This window comes from Typopeltis vanoorti, chromosome 6, assembly GCF_054136105.1.
Source record: "Typopeltis vanoorti isolate ZY-2024b chromosome 6, IOZ_Tvanoo_1.0, whole genome shotgun sequence".
NCBI classification, from domain to species: Eukaryota; Metazoa; Arthropoda; class Arachnida; order Uropygi; family Thelyphonidae; genus Typopeltis; species Typopeltis vanoorti.
The window spans coordinates 15,241,182-15,264,938 of record NC_143554.1 but is presented as its reverse complement, the minus strand read 5'-3'; the positions used below and the strand labels follow the sequence as shown (position 1 = coordinate 15,264,938).

General features: G+C 35.1%; 1 protein-coding gene across 1 annotated transcript in view; it reads right to left on the bottom strand.

Annotated features, from left to right (window-relative positions):
- Vps13D (vacuolar protein sorting 13D) overlaps positions 1 to 23,757 on the bottom strand; it is a 1,260,195-nt gene that overhangs the window by 766,393 nt on the left and 470,045 nt on the right. Inside the window, exons 34-35 of the mRNA XM_090393926.1 lie at positions 6,603 to 6,792; positions 4,258 to 4,513 (exon numbers count right to left, since the gene is read on the bottom strand). Of these exons, the coding sequence (XP_090250052.1) occupies positions 4,258 to 4,513; positions 6,603 to 6,792 (446 nt within the window). The remainder of the gene's footprint in view (positions 1 to 4,257; positions 4,514 to 6,602; positions 6,793 to 23,757) is intronic.

The following is a 23,757-nucleotide window of genomic DNA, read 5'->3' as shown; positions in this document are numbered from 1 at the left end:
ATTCAGAATGTAAAGGTGGGTGGGTGGGCGGGGGACTACAGGGATGCTGCAGTTTCTATATACTAATGCCAGAAGAATCAGGAACAAGAGAGAGAAGTTTCGGCATTGGTCAGTAAAACATCACCAAAAGTTATAGGCATTAGTGAGACTTGGCTAACAGCAGATAATGTAGTTACAGGGACTGAATGTGAAGGGTGTAGTATTTTCAGGGAAGACAGAGAAGATAGAATGGGGTGTGTGTGGGGGGGGGGGGCAGGTCCTGCTGCTGTTAGAAGATGAATTGCAACCAAAAAGAATAGGAACCAGGCAGGAGGATGGCTGTTCATCTGAAGCAATCTGGTGTGAGATGAAGGCCAGTAAGACAAAACATACACTTGGTATTTACTAAATGCCAGGGAGTTCCACAGATGATCTGGAAGACATGCATCACCAAATTAGTACAATGAGTACAGGTCAAGTAACTATTAAGGGGAACTTCAACTATGGAGATATAGACTGGAAGGAAGAAAGATCATTTGGCAAGAAGGAAACAGAATTTATACACCTGTTGAGAGATAATTATTTAAAGCAGCATGTGATGGAGGAGACTAGAGGTGGGAGACTATTGAACTTTGTCACAGGATCAGAAGAACTATCAATATTGCTCTGATTAGTGAAAGTAATCATGCAGTCTTGACTTGGAAGAGTGTAAAACATGAGGAATATTCTATCAAGAAGGAATATTTGTGAAACTACAAGGCAGGTGATTATGACATGCTTAGGAAGAAATTTAAATCTGTACCATGGCATAAAACATGGGACAGATTAAAAACATAGAGCATGGGATATAGTTAAGTGCCATCGAGGCTCAGGCAAGAAAGGCAAAATCATATTATGAGAAGAATCTAGCCGAGCAAAAGGAAATCCCAAAGATTTTTTTTTTTTTTGTTATGTGGCAAGGAAGAGGAAAAGGACTATGGAAGATTAACCTAAATAAGCGATGATTCACGAGAAGACAGAAGAAGATAAAATAGTTCAGTTACTGAGTGACCACTTTACAAGGATATATCATCCTAGTGAGGTTACTGTTGTAACATATGGGACAACCACTAATATGGTAACAAAGTCAGATGAATTGGAGGTTTTTAGGATATTGCTGAATCTCAATGTAAATACAGCTGTGGGAATAGATAGAATATCAGCTAGGGTTCTGCGAGAATGTGCCAGGGAACTGGCAATGACCAGGCTGTTTAATTTAAGTCTCAGCTCTGGTAGAGTTCCAAGGGAGTGGAAAGAGAGCAAAATAATTCCTTTGCATAAGTTAGGTTCTAAGACTACAGTAGCAAATTATAGACAAATCAGTATGCCAGGCATCATGGTAAAAGTACTAGAAAAATTGGTAAAAAAGAGAATTCAACAATGGATAGATAAAAATATGATACTGTATGAGGGTCAACATGGCTTCATCAAGGGTCAGTCATGTCTTAGCAATTTACTAACTTTTATAATAGAGTAAACAGCTGAGTTGGATAAAGGGAATGGCTACATGATGATTTTGCTGAATTTTGCAAAGGCATTTGACAGAATATCACATGGAACTCTGTTATGCAAATGGGAATGGACATGACACTGGCTAAGTGGATAAGAGAGTGGCTGCTGGACAGATATCAAAAGGTGGTATATGGAGGTGCAGAAGCAAGGAGAAAACAGGTGACTAGTGGTGTACAGCAAGTGGTGCTGGAACTATTGCTGTTTAATTTGTAAATAAATTATATAGGAAATACGATGAAAGGAAATATTCAGTTGTTTGCTGATGATGCGAAATTAGGTAGAGTAATAGTTAATCAAGACAATGTGGAGAGCTTGCAAGACAATTTCAATAGGCTGTTAAGTATGGGCAAAAGTTAATCGGTATCAGTGTAATGTTGGGAAATATAAAGTTATGAATTTTGGGATAAATAGATTACAAGACATGTATCAAATTAATGGCACTGTACTACTCCAGGAAACAGATGAATCTAGAGATTTAGGGGGTGGGTGTAGACAGAGAAATTAAATTGAGAGGACATGTTGCTAAGGTAGCCCATAAGATTACTTGTCTATTGAAGAACACATTAACAAGTAAAGATAAGGAAGTTGTCATTCCTCTTTATAAGACATTGATATATCCACAACTGGATTACTGTGCTCAAGTCTGGTCCCCTGGGTTTCTTGGTGATGAGGAAGCAGTGGAGAGGATTTAGAGACAAGTGACCAAGCTGGTAAGTGGTCTGTGGAATGTTCCCTATGAGGATAGATTGAAGGTGTGTGGATTGCAGAAATTGGTTGATAGGAGAAAAAGCGGGGATATGATAGAAGCATTTAAGTTGCTTAAAAGGCTTTATAGGATCAATGCAGGGGAAATGTTTCAGCACTTGGCTAGATGGACCAGAACAAGGGATCTTCCTTGGAAGTTGAACAAAGGTGTGGTTAGTCGGAGTGTGAAGACTAGCTTATGTGCTTGGAGATTGGTGAATGAGTGGAACGGGTTGCAAGAGTCAGTTGTGAGTGCCTTGATGAGTCTTCGGACTCCATTGAGGTGTCTGTATTATAATAATAATAATAATAATAATAAATTAAAAAATAAAATAAAATCAGCTAATGCCTTTTTATTCCCATATAGGGAGTAGGCAAGGTCATTTAACCCTATCTAACTTTTGGAGACTGAGGAGGAAGTTCAATCTCCACTGGTAGCTAATCAGAGATAGCTAGCACAAGACTATCGCTAATATCAATTCAATTATTAAATAGTGTAGGTTCTACACTTGATTTTATTGAGTTTACTGGACGAAAAACCCGAATTTCGGGGGGAAAAAAATCTCTTGCCCATGCCACAGAGTGACTAACTTGGAAATCATGCCTTTTGAAAAAAGGCTTAGTAAAAGTTCCTCTAGTTGGCAACTAGAATCAAACTTACAAGTCTCATCTTCAAGCGATTTAGCACTGTGGAAGGCAAATGCCATCTCCACTGAGCAACACAGGAGAAAATAATAATCCATGTTTTAGAAGAATCTGTAACAATTCCACTTTAAGAATTTGTTAGTTGTTTTATATTTGGTGGATGCATCTAACTTTCATCTTTGAGTAGATTTACTTTTTAAATAGGTTTACCACAGTCACGTACTTTTTAAGATGGCTAATGTCTATCTCATCCTCCTTAAAAAAGATATCTATGAAATTGTCAAGTTATGCTACATCCAGGTCATTAATAATGCTACCCATTCACTTAATGGATCTAGAGGCATATGTTTTATTCTTTGAGGTGCACAGTGCAGTTTTTTTCAACTGGTGGTGGCTGGCAGTAGATGGTGTTCATGTAGATGAAAGTAGTTGTGATTGGTGGAGTGGTGGAGACGGAGAGTTGCAGAATAGGTTCCCTCCCTCAATGAGTCTTTGGACTCCCTGGAGGTGTTATGTAATAATAATAATAATTACTGTATTATTTTTTGTCACTTTATTGTTGGCTTCTCAGTCTAAGCAGTTTCCAATAAATGCTGTTTTGGTATATTTCCTCTTCATCTCCTTATATGGCGTGTTCTACTTAATCTTTTGTCCTTTGACTCTCCTTTTCATCTTTCTACTTTTCATATGCTCAAGAGTAAGTTAGATGTTCTCCTTTCGCAATTAGCACACTAAGGTGTTTTACATGTAGTCCTTATTCCCATACTCTTTGTGGCAGATCAGGTGAAAGAGCCACAACAAGCAGTCTGAGGATGACCATATTTCTCACATTTAAAGCAGCACAAAGGGTTTGGGATGTACAATCCTGACTGTCAATTTATTGCCATTTATGGCCTGCTTTCACTGTTATTTCACTGAAGAATTCACTATCAAAGTCAACTTCATGAGCAGTTAAGCAGAGTTAATATGGATTAGTGAAGCACTATAATGAATTTTCATTCATGTTGTATTTGTAAAATGATCAAATATGACATGAGTGCATGAACCTTCTACAGAATTCAATAACTCATCATTGTAGCATCTAAAATAAATTACAATTCTATTCAGCGCTGGCTGATTTTTTCTTCAAGGAAGAATCCTTAATGGAAGCATAAAATCATCAACCAAAATTCAAACTAGTAATGAAACAATAACAAAATTAAAAAAAAAATCCTTTATGTGATCAAGAGATTCAATTATTCTTTCTGAAGGTAAATGTTTAGTTATTGACCAGAGTTCAGATGAAAAATGAGCAGAATAAATAAAAAGTACTTATATTAAATATAAATAAAAACTTACCTAAATATATCAAAATGTAAAACCTCTGTACCAGAAGTTACAAATTTTTCAGGATAGCAATAGCCAAATGGAGTCAGATCAATTAGTGATATGCTCCCTAATTTGCCCTTAAATGCCAAGTCATTATCCTTCAGTGATAAATAAGAAGTGAAGTTACAAATCTTAGCAAGTGCAAGTTCATAGGATGGTTTGTTAAGTGTCATACTTAAGTGACAAACATTCAGCTGTAGTTCTGTGTTGATCACTTCATGATGCTCTAAATAATATAATAAAAATAATCATCAAAACAAAAGTAGATATGGAACTAATAAGTACACAAGATATACACTATAATATATTTAGTTTAATTCTTTATCCAAGTGTAAGCAAAGAAAGCTTGTGCCTGAAAATATCCACAACCTTACCACAGTCCTGAGGTAAGGGTGTGCAACACCAGGCAACTCTGAGCAAAGGTGGACCAAGTTCTCATCACTCCTTGTTTCAGTATCTCCCATAATGCAAAGTACATCTCCTTGCAGACATGTATACTGCTATGCATTAAGGGAAGGGCCACTACCCAGACTGGTTTCAACCTTTATTGAGGTCTCGTCAGTGGGAGGCAGACCCAAACGTGGAGATACCAAGGCAGAAGCAAACAGGAGAGGTCATATTTACCTATAGGAGTTGCCAACAGGTGTACCACCTTATTACTGAATTACTCTGGATTTAGAGAAAGATGTTAGAAGTTTATTTTTCACTTGGTTAGACTATAATAAATTTAGTTTAATTCCTTATCCAAGTGTAAGCAAACAAAGTTGCTAACACTTGGATAAAGGATTAAACTAAATTTATTATAGTCTAACCAAGTGAAAAATAAACTTCCAAGATATACACTATCTGATTAAAAGTATCCAGACACCCTCTGTAATTCATAAACTGACGTCTAGATGTCACTACGATATAAACCACCAGTATAAAAGGAAGCACAGAGCTGCATGTTGTTCTGTGATAAGAAGTACAAGCAGAATGGGTAAGTCAAGGGAACTAGGTGACTTAGAACATGGACTAGTTGCCGCATCAGTAAGAAATCATCATAGACATTTCAACCATCCTCAAGTTGCCCAGGTCAACAGTTGGTGATGTGATTGTGAAGTGGAAATGTGAAGGAACAACCACAACAAAATCACTGTCGAGTAGGCCGCATTTAATGATGGGCAGGGACTGTCGAGAGTTGAAGAAGGTGGTTCGTGGAAATCGCCAGACATTAAGTGAAACAATCACCTGGGAGTTCCACAGAGCTACTTAATGTCAAACCAGCATCATGACTGTGCATCAAGATTTAAGAGGAATGGGGCTCCATGGTCGAGCAGCTGCCCATAAACCAAACATTTCTCCTGCGAACATTAAGTGCTGCCTGGAGTGGTCGGGTAATGCCACTGGAGAGTGGACAACTGGAAACGTGTGATTTGGAGTGATGAATCATGCTTTACCATGTGGCAGTCCAATCGGAGGGTCTGGATGTGGTGAATGCTTGGAGAACAATTCCTGCAAAGTATGTGGTGCCAACAGTGAAATTTGGAGGAGGTGGCAGACTTGGCCCTCTCATAACACTACACAGAAATCTAAATGGGGAAATGGTATAAGGGCATTTTGACCCATTGCATACTGTCTATGGTAGAAGATCAATTAAGTGATGACAATTGTCTGTATCAGCACGACAATGATACCTGCCATAAAGCAAGGTCTGTGAGGGAATGGTTTGTGGACAATAACGTTCTGGAAATGGACTGGCCAGCCCAGAGCCGTGATCTGAATCCCATAGAACAACTTTGGGATGAATAAGAATGCCAATTCGCTCCAGACCCAAATAACCCACATCACAAACTACTCTGGCTACAGCTCTTCAGGAAGAATGGGCTGCCATTCCTCTAGAGACGTTCCAACACCTAGTAGAAAGTCTCTCCAGCACAGGGATAGAGCTGTCAGAAGTAAAGGGTGGACCCACCCCGTATTAATGTCCACTGCTGGAAAGTGTGTCACAGGGAAAGTCTGATTACAGTTTTGAGTAGGTGTCCAGATACTTTTGATCGGTAGTGTATATGTCATTATTTAAATTATTTCCATTTTTTAATCTATTTCATTTATTTATCCTTATCTAAACAAAATTTCAGATGCTACCTTGAGCAGTTACAAGAATGGCAATCTCAAATTCAGATTAAAAATCCTTATAAAGTTTCTTAAAGTCATATAAATGCTACTTTAAATGAAATTTAACTTATCAAATATTCTAGTATAACAAAGCAATTCATTAGTGTTCTACACCACACTCTTTAATGTAATTCTGTTAACTAACAAACCATACTTACGTTGCTGTTTAATATTATTGGTATCCTCATCAGATGCAGCATTATTATGATAGCTAGATGATTTCTCCTGAGAGGCAATCAAATTTGGTGTCTGAGATCCAATATCAAAAAAATCCAAAACCATAACCCATGTATGAAGATTGATTATTGTATCTAAACAATTGAAATCTATATTTATATGATGATGTATCTAAAAGGGGAAAAAAGTATAAAAGTTTTTAATTTAATTAATTTTAATTAAATTAAAATAAAAATTCAATTTTTAATTTTTTTTTATGAGAACTAATTGTTAGGATGTTCACAACTATAACACCTTGGATTTTATCTGCCATTGAAGCAAGTATTTTTCAGAAGAGAACAATTCTGAATATACAGAATCAAATTCAATTACTCATGCATATCAACCAAAAGATATCGCTAATGCACAATGGTGGTTCAAAACAGACGCAACACACTGGAACGATGAGCAAAATATGCAAGATGGAAATCTTCGATGGTTGTTTTCTATTATTCTATACAGATGTCATGTTATATATACTACAAAAAACATTAATTTATTAAGAACTAGTTGCAGAATATTAATTTTAATTCTGCAGGAGTTGACCCTGTGGTCAACTCCTACAGAATTAAAATTAAGCAAAATAGACTTGGAAAAAAAAAAAAAAAAAAAGGCAAAATAAATAGAGTATGAACAACATACATAAAAAAGTAAAAAAAAAATTATATCTTCTGTAGATTGACTTCATTATGTATGAGGTCTTATTTGGGCATCAGACACACTACTTTTCTGAAACATCCTGGAACTTACAGGAATACCTATTATGAAACATGAATGGAATGCTAAATCTGACTTATATGCTTCTTCTGATTACTGATATGTTCATTCATATTTCTCAAAAGCAGCTTATTTATCTACATAACCACTTCCTCAAGATAAGCTTACCTTTTTAACTTCTGGTTCGTTTAACAGTAGATAAGGTGAACTTCAGACATTATAAAAAATAAGGTAGAGACTCTGTATAGAAAAGTGAAGTCAATTTTACGTTTTGCTGTTTCAAGTTGAGTTATTCTGTTAAGTTAAAGTTTTTATAATAAACTACACAAGTCAGTGTAAATAAATTAATATTTTACTGCTGATATACGATGTAATCTCATGGAATAGTAGTAGTACTAGTACAATTATTACTTCTGGAGTGGTGGTTAAGGTTTTAAAAAGTTGGTCAGGCTACAATTCGCGAGTTTTCAAACATAGTAAAGAAAATTTTAAAAGAAGAATACTGTGTTGTAGAGTATTGCATAAACAGAAATTGCTGAAGGGCACTTTTTCAAAGATACTCTGTCTCAACATAGGTGATATTAATAAGAATTTTCATGGGTGAAGATCCATAGTACTGGTCACCATCATTCCTCCACTTCATACCAAACATATGAGAACACAAGCAGCTGTTAATCACTAACCACATACCATTCAGCTCCAAACTGTCATCAACAGATTCCTGCTTTTTTCCTAATCACTTGTCCACATCACACTGTTAGGTTTTGTGATGTCTCATGTGATTGATGTAAAAAGGATTTCTGATAAGCTGGAAGCATGCTTCAGAGGATGACTGACATACACCAGTGGCCAAAATTGTGGAAACCTTTTGGTTTCCACAATTTTGGCCACTGGTGTATGTTATTGCTATCAAGTTGGTTGGGTTTTTTTTGTGTTCTTTCATTTAGTGAGCTTGTAAAACATAATAAAATTAAAGAAATGATGCAAAGAGTTGACTGGTCACCCAGAAAGCAATGTAAAATAGTACTATTAAGTGAACAAGGCTACAGTTATGAAGAAATTAGAAGAAAATTTGGTGAAAACTTCTTTTCACCAAATTTCTTCTAAATTTTTGAAGAGGTATAAGGAGACTCAGTCACTACAAAACCAGACTGCTAAAGGGAGGAAAAGGTGACTACAGCAAGTGATGATAGAAGAATTGAGAGACTATGCCTATGTGACAGAAGAAAATCATCTGGGTGTATACAAGATGAAATGGTGCAACACAATGTGAAGTTGAGTGCAAGGACTGTTCGGCGCAGACTGCAGGAATTTGGTCTAAATGCTAGAATTCCACGAAAAAAGCCATTTTTATTCTCAAACAAGATTAAACTGGGCTAAAATCCATGTTAACTGGACAGCAGAACAATGGGACAGTGTTATTTGGAGTGATGAGACCAAAATCTCCCTGTTTGGTAGTGATGGCATAAAATACGTAAGGAGAAGAATCGGAGAAGATTTGCATCCTGATTGCATTACACCTACTGTGAATTACCCACTTAGTATTATGATCTGGGGTTGTATGACATCAAAGGGTGTGGGCAGAATTTACATGATTAATGGGAATATAAATGCCCAAAAATACATAAATGAAACACTTGAGCCCAAACTGAAGCCTTCCGCATGTGATCTTTTCCAAGATAATGATGCATTTATATTTCAACAGGATTCAGCTCCATGTCATGTTGCTGCTATGTGCAAAAAGTGATTTCAAGATAATCATATTCCACTGCTGGAATGGCCTGGGAATAGCCCAGACCTTAACCCAATCGAAAATCTATAGAGCCAACTAAAGAAACTTGTTAGTCAGATGCAACCCACCAATAAAACCCAATTAATAGAAGCAAAAATTCAATCTTGGTTAACTCCATGGGAAGGCATTGTAAGGCCGTAATTAACGCTGATGGTTACCCAACTAAGTATTAACTCACATTGTGAAAATTTGTGTACATCTCATTTTTTCTATGTGTTTCACTTTTCTTCTTTATAACTGTTGTTCTAATAAAAAATCTTTCATAAAAGTTCCTGCATTACATTTTTGATTAAATTATCTTTCCATTGATATATAATTTTATGGTATTACTCAAAAATAAAAGTGGTGTTATGAGCCATCAAACCTTAGAAATAAACTTTTTCCAAAAGTTTCCACAAGTTTGGCCACTAGTGTACAGATATGATTATTACTACTATTATTACACCCTCGATGGAGTCGGAGGTTCATTCAACTGACAACATATTCATCATGTCAAATCGTAAAATCATTAACATCCCTTATATTAACAATACATTATAGTAATGCATTGCATTCACTAACAATCCTACATGTAAAAAATCTACTCCTCACACTCCCTCTTCACCACACTCATACATAACTTCCAGGGATGACCTCTAGTTTTTCCCCTCTCATCTTCTACTCTTTTAATAATCTCATCTAGATTAATCTGATAAAATCCTCTCAGTAACTTAAATGTCTCTATCATATCACTTCTTTTCCTCCTATCCACCAAACTCTGCAATCCACATTTTTTCAACCTCTCTCCATAGCCAGCAGTCCAAAGTCATGATGTTATCTTAGTCACTCTCCTCTGGACCCTTGCCAATGTCTCCACATCACACTGAAAACCAGGTGACCAAATTTGAGCACAATGGCCCAAGTGTGGTCTGTCTGACCAATGCTTTACATAGCAGCACATCCACTTATCCCTATATGTTAGAGTAATTCTTATCGTAGCAGCACAAGATGTGCATCCTTTGTAAATGTTAGCAATATGCTTTCTAAAGTTCAGTCTACTGTCAATCATCCTTACAAAATCTCTAATCTCATCAACTTCCTTCAGTATGGCACCATCAACATAATACACAGCCTTATATTTCTGCACTTCAAAATGCAACAACTCGCAATTATTGATATTAAAACTACAACCCCACTCCTTTGTCCAAGTAAAAAGTCTATCATGATCTTCCTTAACATCAGAAGTGCTACTTATAATTCTTCCCAACTTTGCATCATCAGCAAACAACTGATGATCCCCCAGTCAGTCCACATGATATATCATTTACAAACAGGTAAAACAGCAGGAGCCCAAGAACAGAACCATTGGGCATGTAACCCTCCTTTTTTGAGACCCTGTCCATCATACTCAACCTGCTGGTATCGTTCAGGAAGCCAATCTCTGATCCACTACCTAACCAGTATACTATCTATTCCCAGCCTCTGCAACCTGTACACCAACTTATCATGTGGTAATCTATCAAATGCTTTTGCAAAGTCAAAGAATATCATTATATATGATTCTCCCTTATCTAACACACTTGTTACCTTATCATAAAATGCAAGTAAATTGCTAAAACAGGACCTTACCTTTACAAATCCATGCTGACCATCATAAAGAATGCTATGTCCATCAACCCAATCCTGTGTTCTATTCTTAACCAATCTCTCCAACACCTTGACCACAATTACAGACTGGTTAAAATTGGACACCTCTGTCCTAAAACCATGTTTGTGAAGTTGTACTATTTTGCCTTCTTTACACTCCTTAGGAACCCTACCTCCTATATCCTATGCAAGACTGTTATTAAAAAACCAAGTCAAGGGCGTAGCCAACTGTAGCATATTTCTTAAGAATACGTGGTGATAAGTCATCCATTCACACAGCCCTATTTACATGTAACTTAATCAACACCTGATGCACCTCTTATACTTTCACTTCAAATTCTCTTATAGTTGTCCCCTTTGACACATTGCATTATTTACACAAGTATGATATAACGCTGATAAAGTTCCCATTCAATAATTCAGCTACATCCTTTACAACTATTATTCTGCTACTATGACTATCCACTAGTGTCAACCTGCCATAATTATTCAATTCTGGCAAGTGCCCTCCCTCAATGAGTCTATGGACTCCCTGGAGGTATCACATAATAATAATAATAATAATAATAATAATAAAGACAACACTTTTCACATACATTAATGCTTTGCTTCTTCTCGTTTACCCAAACATCCACAAATCTTTCACATTTTTCGGTTCATACATAGAGCAATTTTCACAACATATCCACTCCAAAAAATCCAAGGCAGAGCTAAACGTTTGTGCAGTAGCCTTCCATGCCGCTTTTTCTTTATGGACGCCATTTTCAGAAGCAGAAGCAGTAAGAACAAACAAGTAACAAAATGCGATATAAACAACAAAAAATTTCAACACCATCACCACCACTGAAGCACACTTGTATCCAAACTGAAAAACATGCAGCACAATTTGCTATAAAAACCCACACTATACACTAATTAAAAACAATTATTTTAGCACAACTCAAATCTACCACTACGTTCATTTGCAATACTAAAAAGAGAAGAAAAGAACAGAGATGTGAAATGGATGATAATAAATGTAACTTATGACTGAATGAGACTTCTTTTTAAATCATGTTCATTTATATCAATAGTATTGAGGATTATCTGAAGGGAGGACATGCAAGTGTTTGTAGACAATGCAAAAATGAAGTCTAATAAGGATTCAAATCTCATATAGTATTTCATCAGCAGATCTTGAATAAACTTCTAAAGGCAGATGAAAATGTATACAAGTGCAATTTACCAAGATCATATTTGTATATTCTAGAATGAATCATAGATATTAAACAGCACTCATGAGGGAACATGAAAATGGGTGCAATAAAGGGGTTGATGTTCACAGTACACATTACAAAGGACTTCTACAAATAACTGAATAAGGCAGCTAATGCTTTTTACATGGTCTTTATGTCTGATCTTTTGGTTTTTTATTAGATATTGAAATCATGGAAGAAGTATAGCATATTATGAGATGTGGGTTGCAGTGCTTGACAAATAGGTGGAAAAGGGAAATATGACAGACTTTCTTTCAATACATGGAAGGAGAATAAAAAATGAAAGGTCATCTCTAAAATTTTAATACACTTGATTGTTCATAGTATGGCTATAAGAATGCTATCAGACAGAGGAAGAAATGTGAGGATGACGAATAAATTGAATAAGTATGAGAGGAACTCTGAAAGACAGGGTGGGCCACCTATACTCTTAATGAGATGTGTGCCTCAATTATATATATTGTGTGTATACACACACACACACACACACACACACACACAATATATATATTATTGTTCATAATTTTACTTGGTAGAAAATGTATGTAAAAAATAATTTAAATGACTCTATACTGAGTCCAATACTGGCGCACTCGTGTCAGCTCACACACGTTGTTGACTTCATTTGGAACTCAAGCACGCATTCCTGTTTTTAAATGTACTTGTGTGTTTCATACTAGATCTGTTAATGTATTTTATCATGTCTCTGTTATTTTTTATTTAATTCTTTGCCTGTGATACCTGAAGAAGTTGAATTTTCAACGAAACTAGTCGTATCTTTACATTAGACTTTACTTTCTCGGTATAGAGTCATTTAAATTATTTTTATATATATACACACACACACATTAAGTAATTCGAACTGAGCTGAACACTTTCAAAACTTATTGCTGAGTAAATAGATCCCATATGATCATGTAGTCTAAAACAATTTATAAAGGAAATTTCACAGTTCTTGTTATAACAATACAAATACATCCTTGGGAAATGTAGCTAATTCCAGATTCTTCACAGAATATCAGTGCCGGTGGTAGATATGGAATTCATAATGTGTTCCTTCATTTCCTCAGGCATGCAATGAAGAGGTGATGCGGTGAGAATATGTGGTTCTTGATAGACGTCCACAAGAAGAAATTGCATGGTCTCATATCAGGGTGCTGGATGGCCACTCTTCAAGTGGTAGGTCAATGTTCTGAATGGAACCACCAAAGAAAATATTCATTAAAGAACCTCCACACTCACAACGAAAGGGAGGCAGAGCTTCATTCCTGCTAGAAAATGAAGTCATTGGAGTCTACCTGCAGTTGTGCTTGACAAATAGGTGGAAAAGAGAAATATGACAAACTTTCTTTCAATACATGGAAGGAGAACAAAAAATGACAGGTCATCTCTGAAATTTTAATACACTTGATTGTTAACAGTATGGCTACAAGAATGCCATCAGACAGAGGAAGAAATATGTGACTTCATCATTTCCATAAAAAAGAATAGTTCAAAGATCTATGATATGGCACAAGATATTTCATAACACCATTTATAAATATTTATGCTCCAATTGAGAATGCTGACAAAAACATAATCGAACAATTTTATGATGATTTACAAAAAAGCATCTGAAGGCATATCAAAAAATGATGCTATGATTGTATTAGGAGACTTTAATGCTAAATTAGGAAAGGAAGATGTATATAAAAAGGTGTTTGGATGATGTAGTCTACATGAAGAAACTAGTGATAATGATAATAGAGTTGCTCAGTTTGCAACAACTAATAAATTAAGAGTAATGAGACAAATTTTCCACATAAAAAGATACATTAAGGAACATGGATTACTCCAGCTACTAAAGAGTGTAATCAGACATATCATGTTTTGATTTCTAAAAGATGGGCAGCATCTTTTATGTAAGAGCATTTAGAGATGCAAACTGCGAATGTGACCACATGTTGGTTGGTGCAAAATTGAGACAAAGAATATCAATAATAAATAGAGGGAAAGCAGAAAGAATTGAGAAATGGAATGCTGGAGCTTTCACAAATAAAGAGATTATTAAATTATACAAAGAAAACATAGAAGAGGACATTAAAGAATTTGAAAATCTAAATAATATAGAAGATAAATGGAAGATAATTAAAAAAAAAAAAATTATAGCAGCAGAAGAAATAATAGTGAAATATAAAATAATCAAAGAAGAATGGTTTAATGATGAATGCAGAAAAGCAATAGAAATATAACACAAGGAAGAAATATATACAAAGAAATATAAGAGCTAATAGAGAAAAATATCAAGAAAATAGAAAGGAAACAAAATATATAATCAAAAGAAAAAAGATGATGACGAAGAGGAAATAGAGTTAATAAGTGAATATAATAAAAACAAAGAAATAAGAAAATATTATAAAGAAAAAAATTAAAAATAACTAGCAGAAAATTTTAATTCTCAAATAATAGGATGCAGGAATAAAGGAAGGGAAATAATAACTGAAAAAGAAAAAGTTACAAAGAGTATTTTGAAGAATTGTTATCAGAAGAAGAAATTAACGATAATGAAGATAGGAATTTGAGTGAATTTAGAATAAATGAAGAATAAATAAAAGAACCAACTTATGAAGTAGTAATTAAAATTATAAAACAGATAAAAAAAATCTTTAAAGTAACAGTTTTAGATGGAATAACAGGGGAGCTTATCGAGAATGCTGGAAAACCATTATGGGGAAAAATTACCAGAGAAAGGAAAATAGGAATTATTCATACAATATATAAAAAGGGAGATAAACTGAACTGTAGTAATTATATAGGAATCACACTGCATTGCTAAATGTAACATATACAATTTTATCAAGTTTAATAAATAGTAAATTAGAACCATATACTGAAGAAATTTTAGAAGATTGCCAATCTGGTTTTAGACCACTGATAATATATTTATGTTAAGGAATATACATGAAAAATGTATAGAATATAATATAGAATTATATATTTTTTATATTGATTTTAAACAGGCTTTTGATAAAATAAATAGACAAAAAATGATTGATAGTCTTAAAAGATTAGGAATCCCACACAAACTAGAATGACTGAAATAAAGCTAGCAGGATCTAAGGCAAGGGTTAAAATACAAGGTGAGTTAACAGAAGCATTCGAAAGAAGTTCTGGAGTTAGACAGGGAGATGCACTTTCTGCAAGTTTGTCTAATTTGACACTTGAATATATAAACAAGAAGACTCAATATAAGAAACTATATAATAATAAATCTGTATAGATTTATTATTAATACAAAAGAAGTTGGTTTACAAATTAATGAACAAAAAACTAAATATATGCAATATGGATGATGATATATGCAATTACAGCCTCTAAATGTAGTATGGCTATAATTTTGAATCAGTAAATCATTTAAATATCTAGGATCCCTAATAACAATAAGGAATAACAAAGCAGAAGAAATAAATAATAGAATAATAACTGGAAATAAATACTATCACATGCATAAAGGATTACTGGGTAATAAAGTTGTAGATATTGTTTAGAAGCTATTGAATTCTAAACAAAAAGTTTATAACTCGATTATTAGACCAGTAATAACATATCAATGTGAATCATCGACTCTATCCCAAAAAGAAGAGAACAGGTTAAGGATTTTTGAAAGGAAAATAATGAGAAAAATTTATGGACCAATTAAATAGAAGAATGACAATTGGATAATAAGAACAGATAGTGAAATTAATGAATTAATGAATGGAGAAGATATTGTTAGATTTATTAAGGCACAAAGAATAGCATGGATAAGCCACTTAGAAAGGATGGAAGAAAGTAGAGGAGTTTAAAAATATATATAAATGGAAAATAATTGGACAAAAAAGAAGAGGAAGACCTAAAAACAGATAGTTAAATGAGGTTGAGAAAGACCTTGGAATTCTTAAAGTTAAGAAATGGAAAAGTACTGCACTGAATACAGTATAATGAAAAAATAATGTGAAGCAAGTCAAAACCTATAAAGGGATGTAAAGCTAAAAGAAGAAGCAGCTGTGCAGGGTTCAACTTTATGTTGATAATTTTGATATCTCACAAATGCAATCAGGTACAGGTGGAATAACAGCAGCAGCAAGACTACTCAGCATCTGATCTGGAAGTTGCATAAAGCATTTTCATTAGGGTCTGGTCTGATATAGTTATCTAGCAACTAGGCTAAAGAATAACACTTTTAAGTCACTCAGAAAAAAGAAATGGGAGATACCTCCATAATGTCTAATGTAACTATAAAAATATGCATGCTGCATGGGGAAAAAAAAGGGGGGGGTTAAACATTAAACTGTGCCTTTATTTCCTGTTGAAACAGTTTAAGGAATAAGTTGAGCATTAAACAACCAAGAAAATGTAAAACAGGTTATATGGATACATGGTAAATCAAAAATAATGGATCCACATAGGCTTTTGTGGAATGCAGAGAAATGACCAGGGAGTATGTCCAATCCTCACAGTCTCTTGGCGCACCCTGTTTGGAATCTACCCGGATACTGAACAAACAAGGATAGGCTGGAAGTTTGGAATTTAGCCAACCAAATTGTACTCTTATTGGCTTAAACCAAATGCAAAATGATGGTACAAAATGACAGTATTCATGCCAGCTATGTCATCACCTGGTTAAACAAGCTCCCTGTTGTTTTCATAAGGGAAACAGGGTTAACACTGAAAAGTCAGCAACTGGAAAAAATCGAGCCAACATCAAAGTTCAAGAGTGGCACCACCAACATAACAAGCATCAATGGAAAAGAAATCGAAACTAGCAAAAGAATTGAATAAATACCAGAATCAACATAATAGGTGTTAATTAACCAAAGAAGAGAAAAACAGGTGAGATCTTACTAAGAAACAAATACAAGATGTTATATTCAGGCAATAATAATCAAGGAAAAGAAAGAAGAAAGAGTAACTATAATATTCAACACTAAATATGAGATTAATCTTCTTGAATGTCAAGTAGTGATGTGGACAAATACCAGAACGGGGAACCAGGCAATGAGACATATTTGTGCCTATGGATCCACAGAAGGTTCTATTAAGGAAGAAAGGAAAAAATTTTTGAGTCATTAGAGAAGGCAGCTTACATGATGAAAAAGGAAAAGCTGGTCTTTGTTGGAGATCTGAACAGTAGCGTAAGTAATGATTACCAAATATAAGAAATGTTGTGAGCAATTTTGGTAAAAGCAAATTAGAAATTGTGATAAATTTTTCACAGAGGTTCATGTGTGGCCTGTAAAGGAGCTTAAAAGTCAAGATAGGAATTTGGCTGGGCAATAGGTGCAACATCTATGCAGTCAACAATGGGTCTGAATGGTACTTCTTCTTTATGGATTTTTAATAGTCCCTAAAAACACGGGGTTCTTTCAAAATGGGGTTTCAGTTGTTTTGATAATGACTTCATCCCAGGATTACTTTGCCGAGTAAGGAATAAAGTTTGTTGATTTGAATTATGATAGAGCTGAGTAACCTCCTAGTAAGTGATTTGATCTTATATTAAAGGGAAATTTTTCTGCCATACTTAGTAGTGTCCATGACTACTACAGCTTTTCCTTTGTCTATTTCAGTTATGGTAAGCTTGTTAAGTCTCAAGGATTTTAGGACTTTGATTTCAGTAGATATTTTTTTTGGGGGGGGGGGAGGTTGGCAATGCATACTACTGAGTAGTAGTTGTCTGGCCACAAAGTTCTAATGAACTTTCTAGCAAGTTTATTAGTATCTCTCACTTGAGAAGGTGGTGAAGTTCCTCTCAGTGTTTTGCAAGAAATTCAGGTATGCAATTTGTTTTAGGCAGGAAATCATAATGCTGCCTAAGGAGTTTGAGAGGGCTAGATCTAGTAATAGCATCTGAGAATTTGTCTATAACAAATATGACCATGTTACCACCAATTGGTGAGAGTGATCATATGGTCTTGACCTGGAAGATGGCTAAATGTGTGAAATCATCAATTAAAATGGGATATATCTGTAATTGCAGGTCTGGTAAGTATGACAAGTTTTGGAGATTGTTTGGATGAGTGCCTTGGCATGTGAAGTGATAAAGGAGTGTTTGAAGAAAGTAATGGCAGACTGCCATTACTTTCTTCAAAGTAATGGCAGACTGCATACCTAGAGTCAGGAGAGTAAATCAAGTAGGAGTTAAATGGATGAATATCATCATTAAGCTGGAGATACAAAAAAAAAAATTGTGGAGGGAATTCAAGGAGAAAGGTAACAACAGGCACATGAGCAGTACAAAGCATAGGCCAGAAGGGTAACAAATGGGATAAGAAATGCAAATTCACAGTATGAAAGGAAATTAGAAGTGAAGGCTAAAGCTAAAGAGTTATTTTGATATGTTGTAAATAAAAGGAAGAGTGTTTATGGCACAATGATTTTAATGAACGTCAATGATAAGGAGGTAACTGAATCAGTCGAAATGGTAGAATTACTAAGTGAACACTTTGCAAGAGTATATCATCCAGGTGGAGATATTGCAGTAAAGAGATAGACAAATGAAACTGAGGTAAACAAAACAGCAGTGTATAGCATATTTTGCAACCTTAATGTGAATACAGCTATGGGATTACACGGAATACCAGCTAATGTTTTCTTGAAGGTGCTTTGACCACATTGTTTAACTGAAGTTCAGCTCTGGGTTAGTCCCAAGGGGATGGAAAGAAGGGAATTAGTTCCATTGCATAAAGAAGACTCCAAGACTGATGTAGCAAATTACTAACCAATTGGCATTTCAGGAGTTGTTAAGAGCAAAATACAGGAATGGGAATGGATAGACACAAATAGGATAATGTATTGAGGGGGTGCAACATGGTTTTTGTGAAGGGTAGGTCATGACTCAGTAAATTGATCATATTTTATAATACAGTGATAGGTGATAGCTGAGTTGGATAAAGGTAAGTAGTTTGCAGTAATACTGCTGGACTTTGCAATAGCCTTTGACAGAGTACCACATGAAATTCAAATCAATAAACTGCAGCACATGGGGATGGATATAGGGTTGGTGAGGTGGATAAGAGTGTGATTGACTGAGAGTAGTTTATTCAGAAGTAGAGCCCAGAAGAAGCATGTGACTAGTGGCATGCTACAGGGCTGTGTTCTTGGGTTGCTACTGTTTAATTTGTACATTGGCATTATAGGAAAGGATCTGAGAGGAACTGGTCAGTTATTTGCCAATGATGTAAAGCTGGGTAGAGCAATAATTAATACAGATGATCTTAAAATTTTGCAGGATGATCTGAATAGACTGGCAGTCTGGGCAAAAGGAGAATAGATGTCAGTTTAATGTAGCAAAGTGTAAGGTTATGAGTTTTGGGGTTAAAAGATTACTAGCTGTATACCACATTGATGGAACTGTACTCCAAGTAATTGACACAGCCAGAGATTTGGGAATGTTGGTGGATAGTGAGTTGAAGTTTAGAGGACACACAGCAAAAGTGGCTAAAAAAAACTGTTTTTGATAAGGTGGAGATTACTAAGTGAACACTTTGCAAGAGTATATCATCCAGATATACTCTTGCAAAGAGTATATCTGGATGATATACTCTTTTCGTCTTCTTTATCAAGAAGACCAGTCTTCTTTATCAAGCCTTGATAAGACTTCATCTTCACTACTATATGCAGTTCTGGTCACCTGGATTTCTTGGTGATGAGAAGAGGTAGAGAGGTCCCAAAGGTGAGAGACAAGATGGTGGCAGGTCTATGGAATGAATCTTAAGAGAACAGGTTGAAGATTAGTGGGTTGCATTGGTTGGCAAGTGGAAAAGAGGTGTATGATTGAGACACACAAATTACTGAAGTTCTTACAAGATTAAGAGGAAATTTTTCAGAACAGGTCTGGTTGTGGAAGAACTATGCAGTCGTTGTGGAAACTGAGCAAGAGTGTAGTTAGCAAGGGTGTTAGAACTTTTTTTAGCATTAATTGTAATTTCATTTAATTTTGTAACTACCCATGTGGTGGCATTCTGGCATGTGGCTCAGCTCAGTAAATAGGATTAACGTTCTATGTTATGATCTGATTTGATTGTGTTTGATTATGATGAGTTCTGATTATGCTGAGGCATTGATGATGTTCTGTTAATTTCTGTTCAAAACATTTGCAAAAACTAAAAATTATTTTTTATTCTTGTGAATATCTGTATTTAATAATGTTTACTAGGTGGCAAGTGCCATTAAAAGTGATATATCACTAAAAATTTCAAATTCCTATCTTTGATCCTCCCTTATTTGAAAGAACACACACATATATATATATATATATATATATATAAATATGTGTGTGTGTGTAAAAGATACCAAGCTAATTTAAATATAAACCTGGTTTTTTACTCCATTTCCCAAGTAAGCAAACTGACAGGTCAGTCAAGTTTGCACCTGCAAGTGTCGCAAGTCTAGCTGACCCTGCAGGTAGTGCAAGTCAAGGCAACTCGTGGTAAAAGTAGAATAAGCTCTGATCACTATTCTTAATATTTACCCTTAATGCAAAGCACATCTCCTGGAGATGTATGATGCTATGTATTAAAGGCAAGGGGCCACTACCCAGATCAGTTTCGACCTTTATTGAGGTCTCGTCAGTGGGAGCCAGGCTAAGAAATACTAAGTTTTAAGTAATACAGAGCTTATAAATATTTTACCAAAACAAGTTACCATAAGGTGCTTTGACCTTATTAAATAAAAATCAGAGCTTATTCTACCTTTACCACGAGTTGCCTTGACTTGCACTACCTGCAGGGTCAGCTAAACTTGCAACACTTGCAGGCACAAACTTGACTGACCTGTCTGTTTGCTTACTTGGGAAAGGGAGTAAAAAACCAGGTTTATATTTAAAATAGCTTGGTATCTTTAACATATATTATACCCAAGGTAAAAAACTCTCTACATCTATCTCTCATCTTGAGATTTTTATTTAATAAGGTCAAAGCACCTTATGGTAACTTGTTTTGGTAAAATATTTATAAGCTCTATATTACTTAGCCTGCCTCCCACTGACGAGACCTCAATAAAGGTCGAAACCGGTCTGGGTAGTGGCCCCTTGCCTTTAATACATAGCATCATACATCTCCTCCAGGAGATGTATTTTGCATTAAGGGTAAATATTAAGAATAGTGATCCGAGGTTATTCTATCTTTACCACGAGTTGTCTTGACTTGCACTACCTGCAGGGTCAGCTAGACTTGCAGGCGCAAACTTGACTGACCTGTCTGTTTGCTTACTTGGAAAATGGAGTAAAAAACCAGGTGTTTATGCTTGGTATCTTTAACATATATTATACCCAAGGTAAAAAACTCTCTACAACTATCTCTCATCCTGAGATTTTTATTTAATAAGGTCAAAACACCTTATGGTAACTTGTTTTGGTAAAATATTTATAAGCTCTGTGTTACTTAAAACTTAGTATTTCTTAGCCTGGCTCCGACTGACGAGACCTCAATAAAGGTCTAAACCGGTCTGGGTAGTGGTCCCTTGCCTTTAACACATAGCATCATACATATCCTCCAGGAGATGTGCTTTGCATTAAGGGTAAATATTAAGAATAGTGATCAGAGCTTATTCTACCTTTACCATGAGTTGCCTTGACTTGCACTATAGTTCGCCCACCGATTAGAGATCCCTCGACACTTCTGCGCATGTCAGAAAAAGGAGAATCCATTCCGATAATAGGGTAATCAATTTGTCTTCTGGGATGAGTTTGTTTATTATTAGAGGTCGGAAACTTTAGTTCTTTTTTTTTGCTAACATCGCTGTTTTTTTAAAAGTGTAACTATTTTGCTTGTATAACAGTTGGAAAAATGTACGTAGAGTATTAACAAAATTAAAAAAGGTATAGCATAAAACAAAAATTTAACTAAGTTTATTTTTAAGAAAGTTTTCTATAAAATAAAAATAATTATACAGAAAAACAGAAATTTTTTCAAATGAACTTAGATATTCTAAACTTACAGTTGAGAGAACTGAGACACTTTAATGTCCTAAACCGATTAATTATTTATGACTTGTTGCGACTCTTTTAACAAACCTATGCAAAAAAAAAAATTTTGGGGAAAAAATACCATTATCAGATCCTTTTAATCTTCAGAGTCATCTGAATCTGTCCGAATTGCCATCACTTTCACTTAAATTGATCACCAAAGGTTCGCATAATTTTTCGATAATTCCGTCTCTGTCCCAATACATATTTTCCAATGAGGTGATATGAGAGCAATATTTTCCCCAGTTTTGATCGCCTGTTCTGAAAGCTTAAAAAGTTTCGACATGTCAATATCCCCAGTTACGTTGCAATGGCGAACGAAACTTTTCACTTCTGCCCAAACATGCTCAATAGCATTAATATCACAATGATGGCGGTAGCTGGTAGCCTCAAAGCTAGAAATCCATGCTCTTTGAGCATTGTGTAGAATTTAAATAGTTTAGTTGTGGGCGAGTTTCTTTTGACCAAATTAAGCAATTCAATTTTTCGCATATCTGGGGAATGAGTAATGTTATTTGCAGAGAGCCAATCCATAAGAACTTGCTTCTTATTAGACCAATTTGGAACTTTGTTTAATCGAACAGAGTGATATGAAGCATTATCAATTATAACAACAGCATTTTTAGGAAGGTTTGGAATCAGTTTTTCTTCTGCCCACTTTTCGAAGATCGTAGAATTCATTTGCTCATGGTAATCTCCAGTAGTTGAATTGGCTTTGTATAGCAAGTTTGAATTCGGTAAAAAACCCATTTCTCAACACGCACACAAAATTATTATGTGTCGTGAGGCATTTCCCGTTTGTAGCACTCCACATTCTTCTTTAGACTGCCAACATTTTCTATAAGATAAATTACTATCAATCCAAGTTTCATCTAGATACACAATCGGTCTTTTCTCCTGCCTGAAACGTCTTATTGCTCTCAAACACTATGTTCTTGATTCTGGGACTTTTTAAAACAAAATCCGATTTCATGAAGTATTTTCCTTAAAGTTTCTCTTTTCCAAGGAAAATAAATTTTTTTTTTTAAGCACAGGAATCAATTTCGGAACAGTTGGCACTCTTTCCTCGCCCACGTAAAATTCGTCAATAGTTCTTCTTATAATGTCTACATAAAAATCATTCAAAGCTACGATTTCGATGGTTTTCTTTCTCTGGTGCTTTTTTTTTTTTTTAGGTGATTTAAATTTTGGCTTACCTTCACCTTTTGATTCCCTATGAATTCTTTTAACAGTCAATACCGATACGCCCGCACTTGCACGTTTTTTGACTTGAGAAAGGGGAACAAGGAGACGGCCTTATGACGATTCTTTTTCGCAGAATGTCAGCACATTATTCAATATTATCTTGCAAGAGCTACTGAAACATTTAACAACAGAACTTGTTGACTGTACTGGATCCATCATACAAATTAATAATAAAAAAATAATGCAAAACAGCGACAACAAAAATCAAGCTAGAACTAGTACAGCAACAAACAAGAAAGCACATGACTTTACACGTTGGCGACCAATTCGTACATCTTTAATTTCTTTCTCCCCTTCAGCATGAATTGACTATTCTTGGCAAAATGCCAAGGAGAGACCTACAAACGTTGGCGAACTATACCTGCAGAGTCAGCTAGACTTATAACACTTGCAGGCGCAAACTTGACTGACCTGTCTGTTTGCTTACTTGGGAAATGGAGTAAAAAACCAAGTTTATATTTAAAATAGCTTGGTATCTT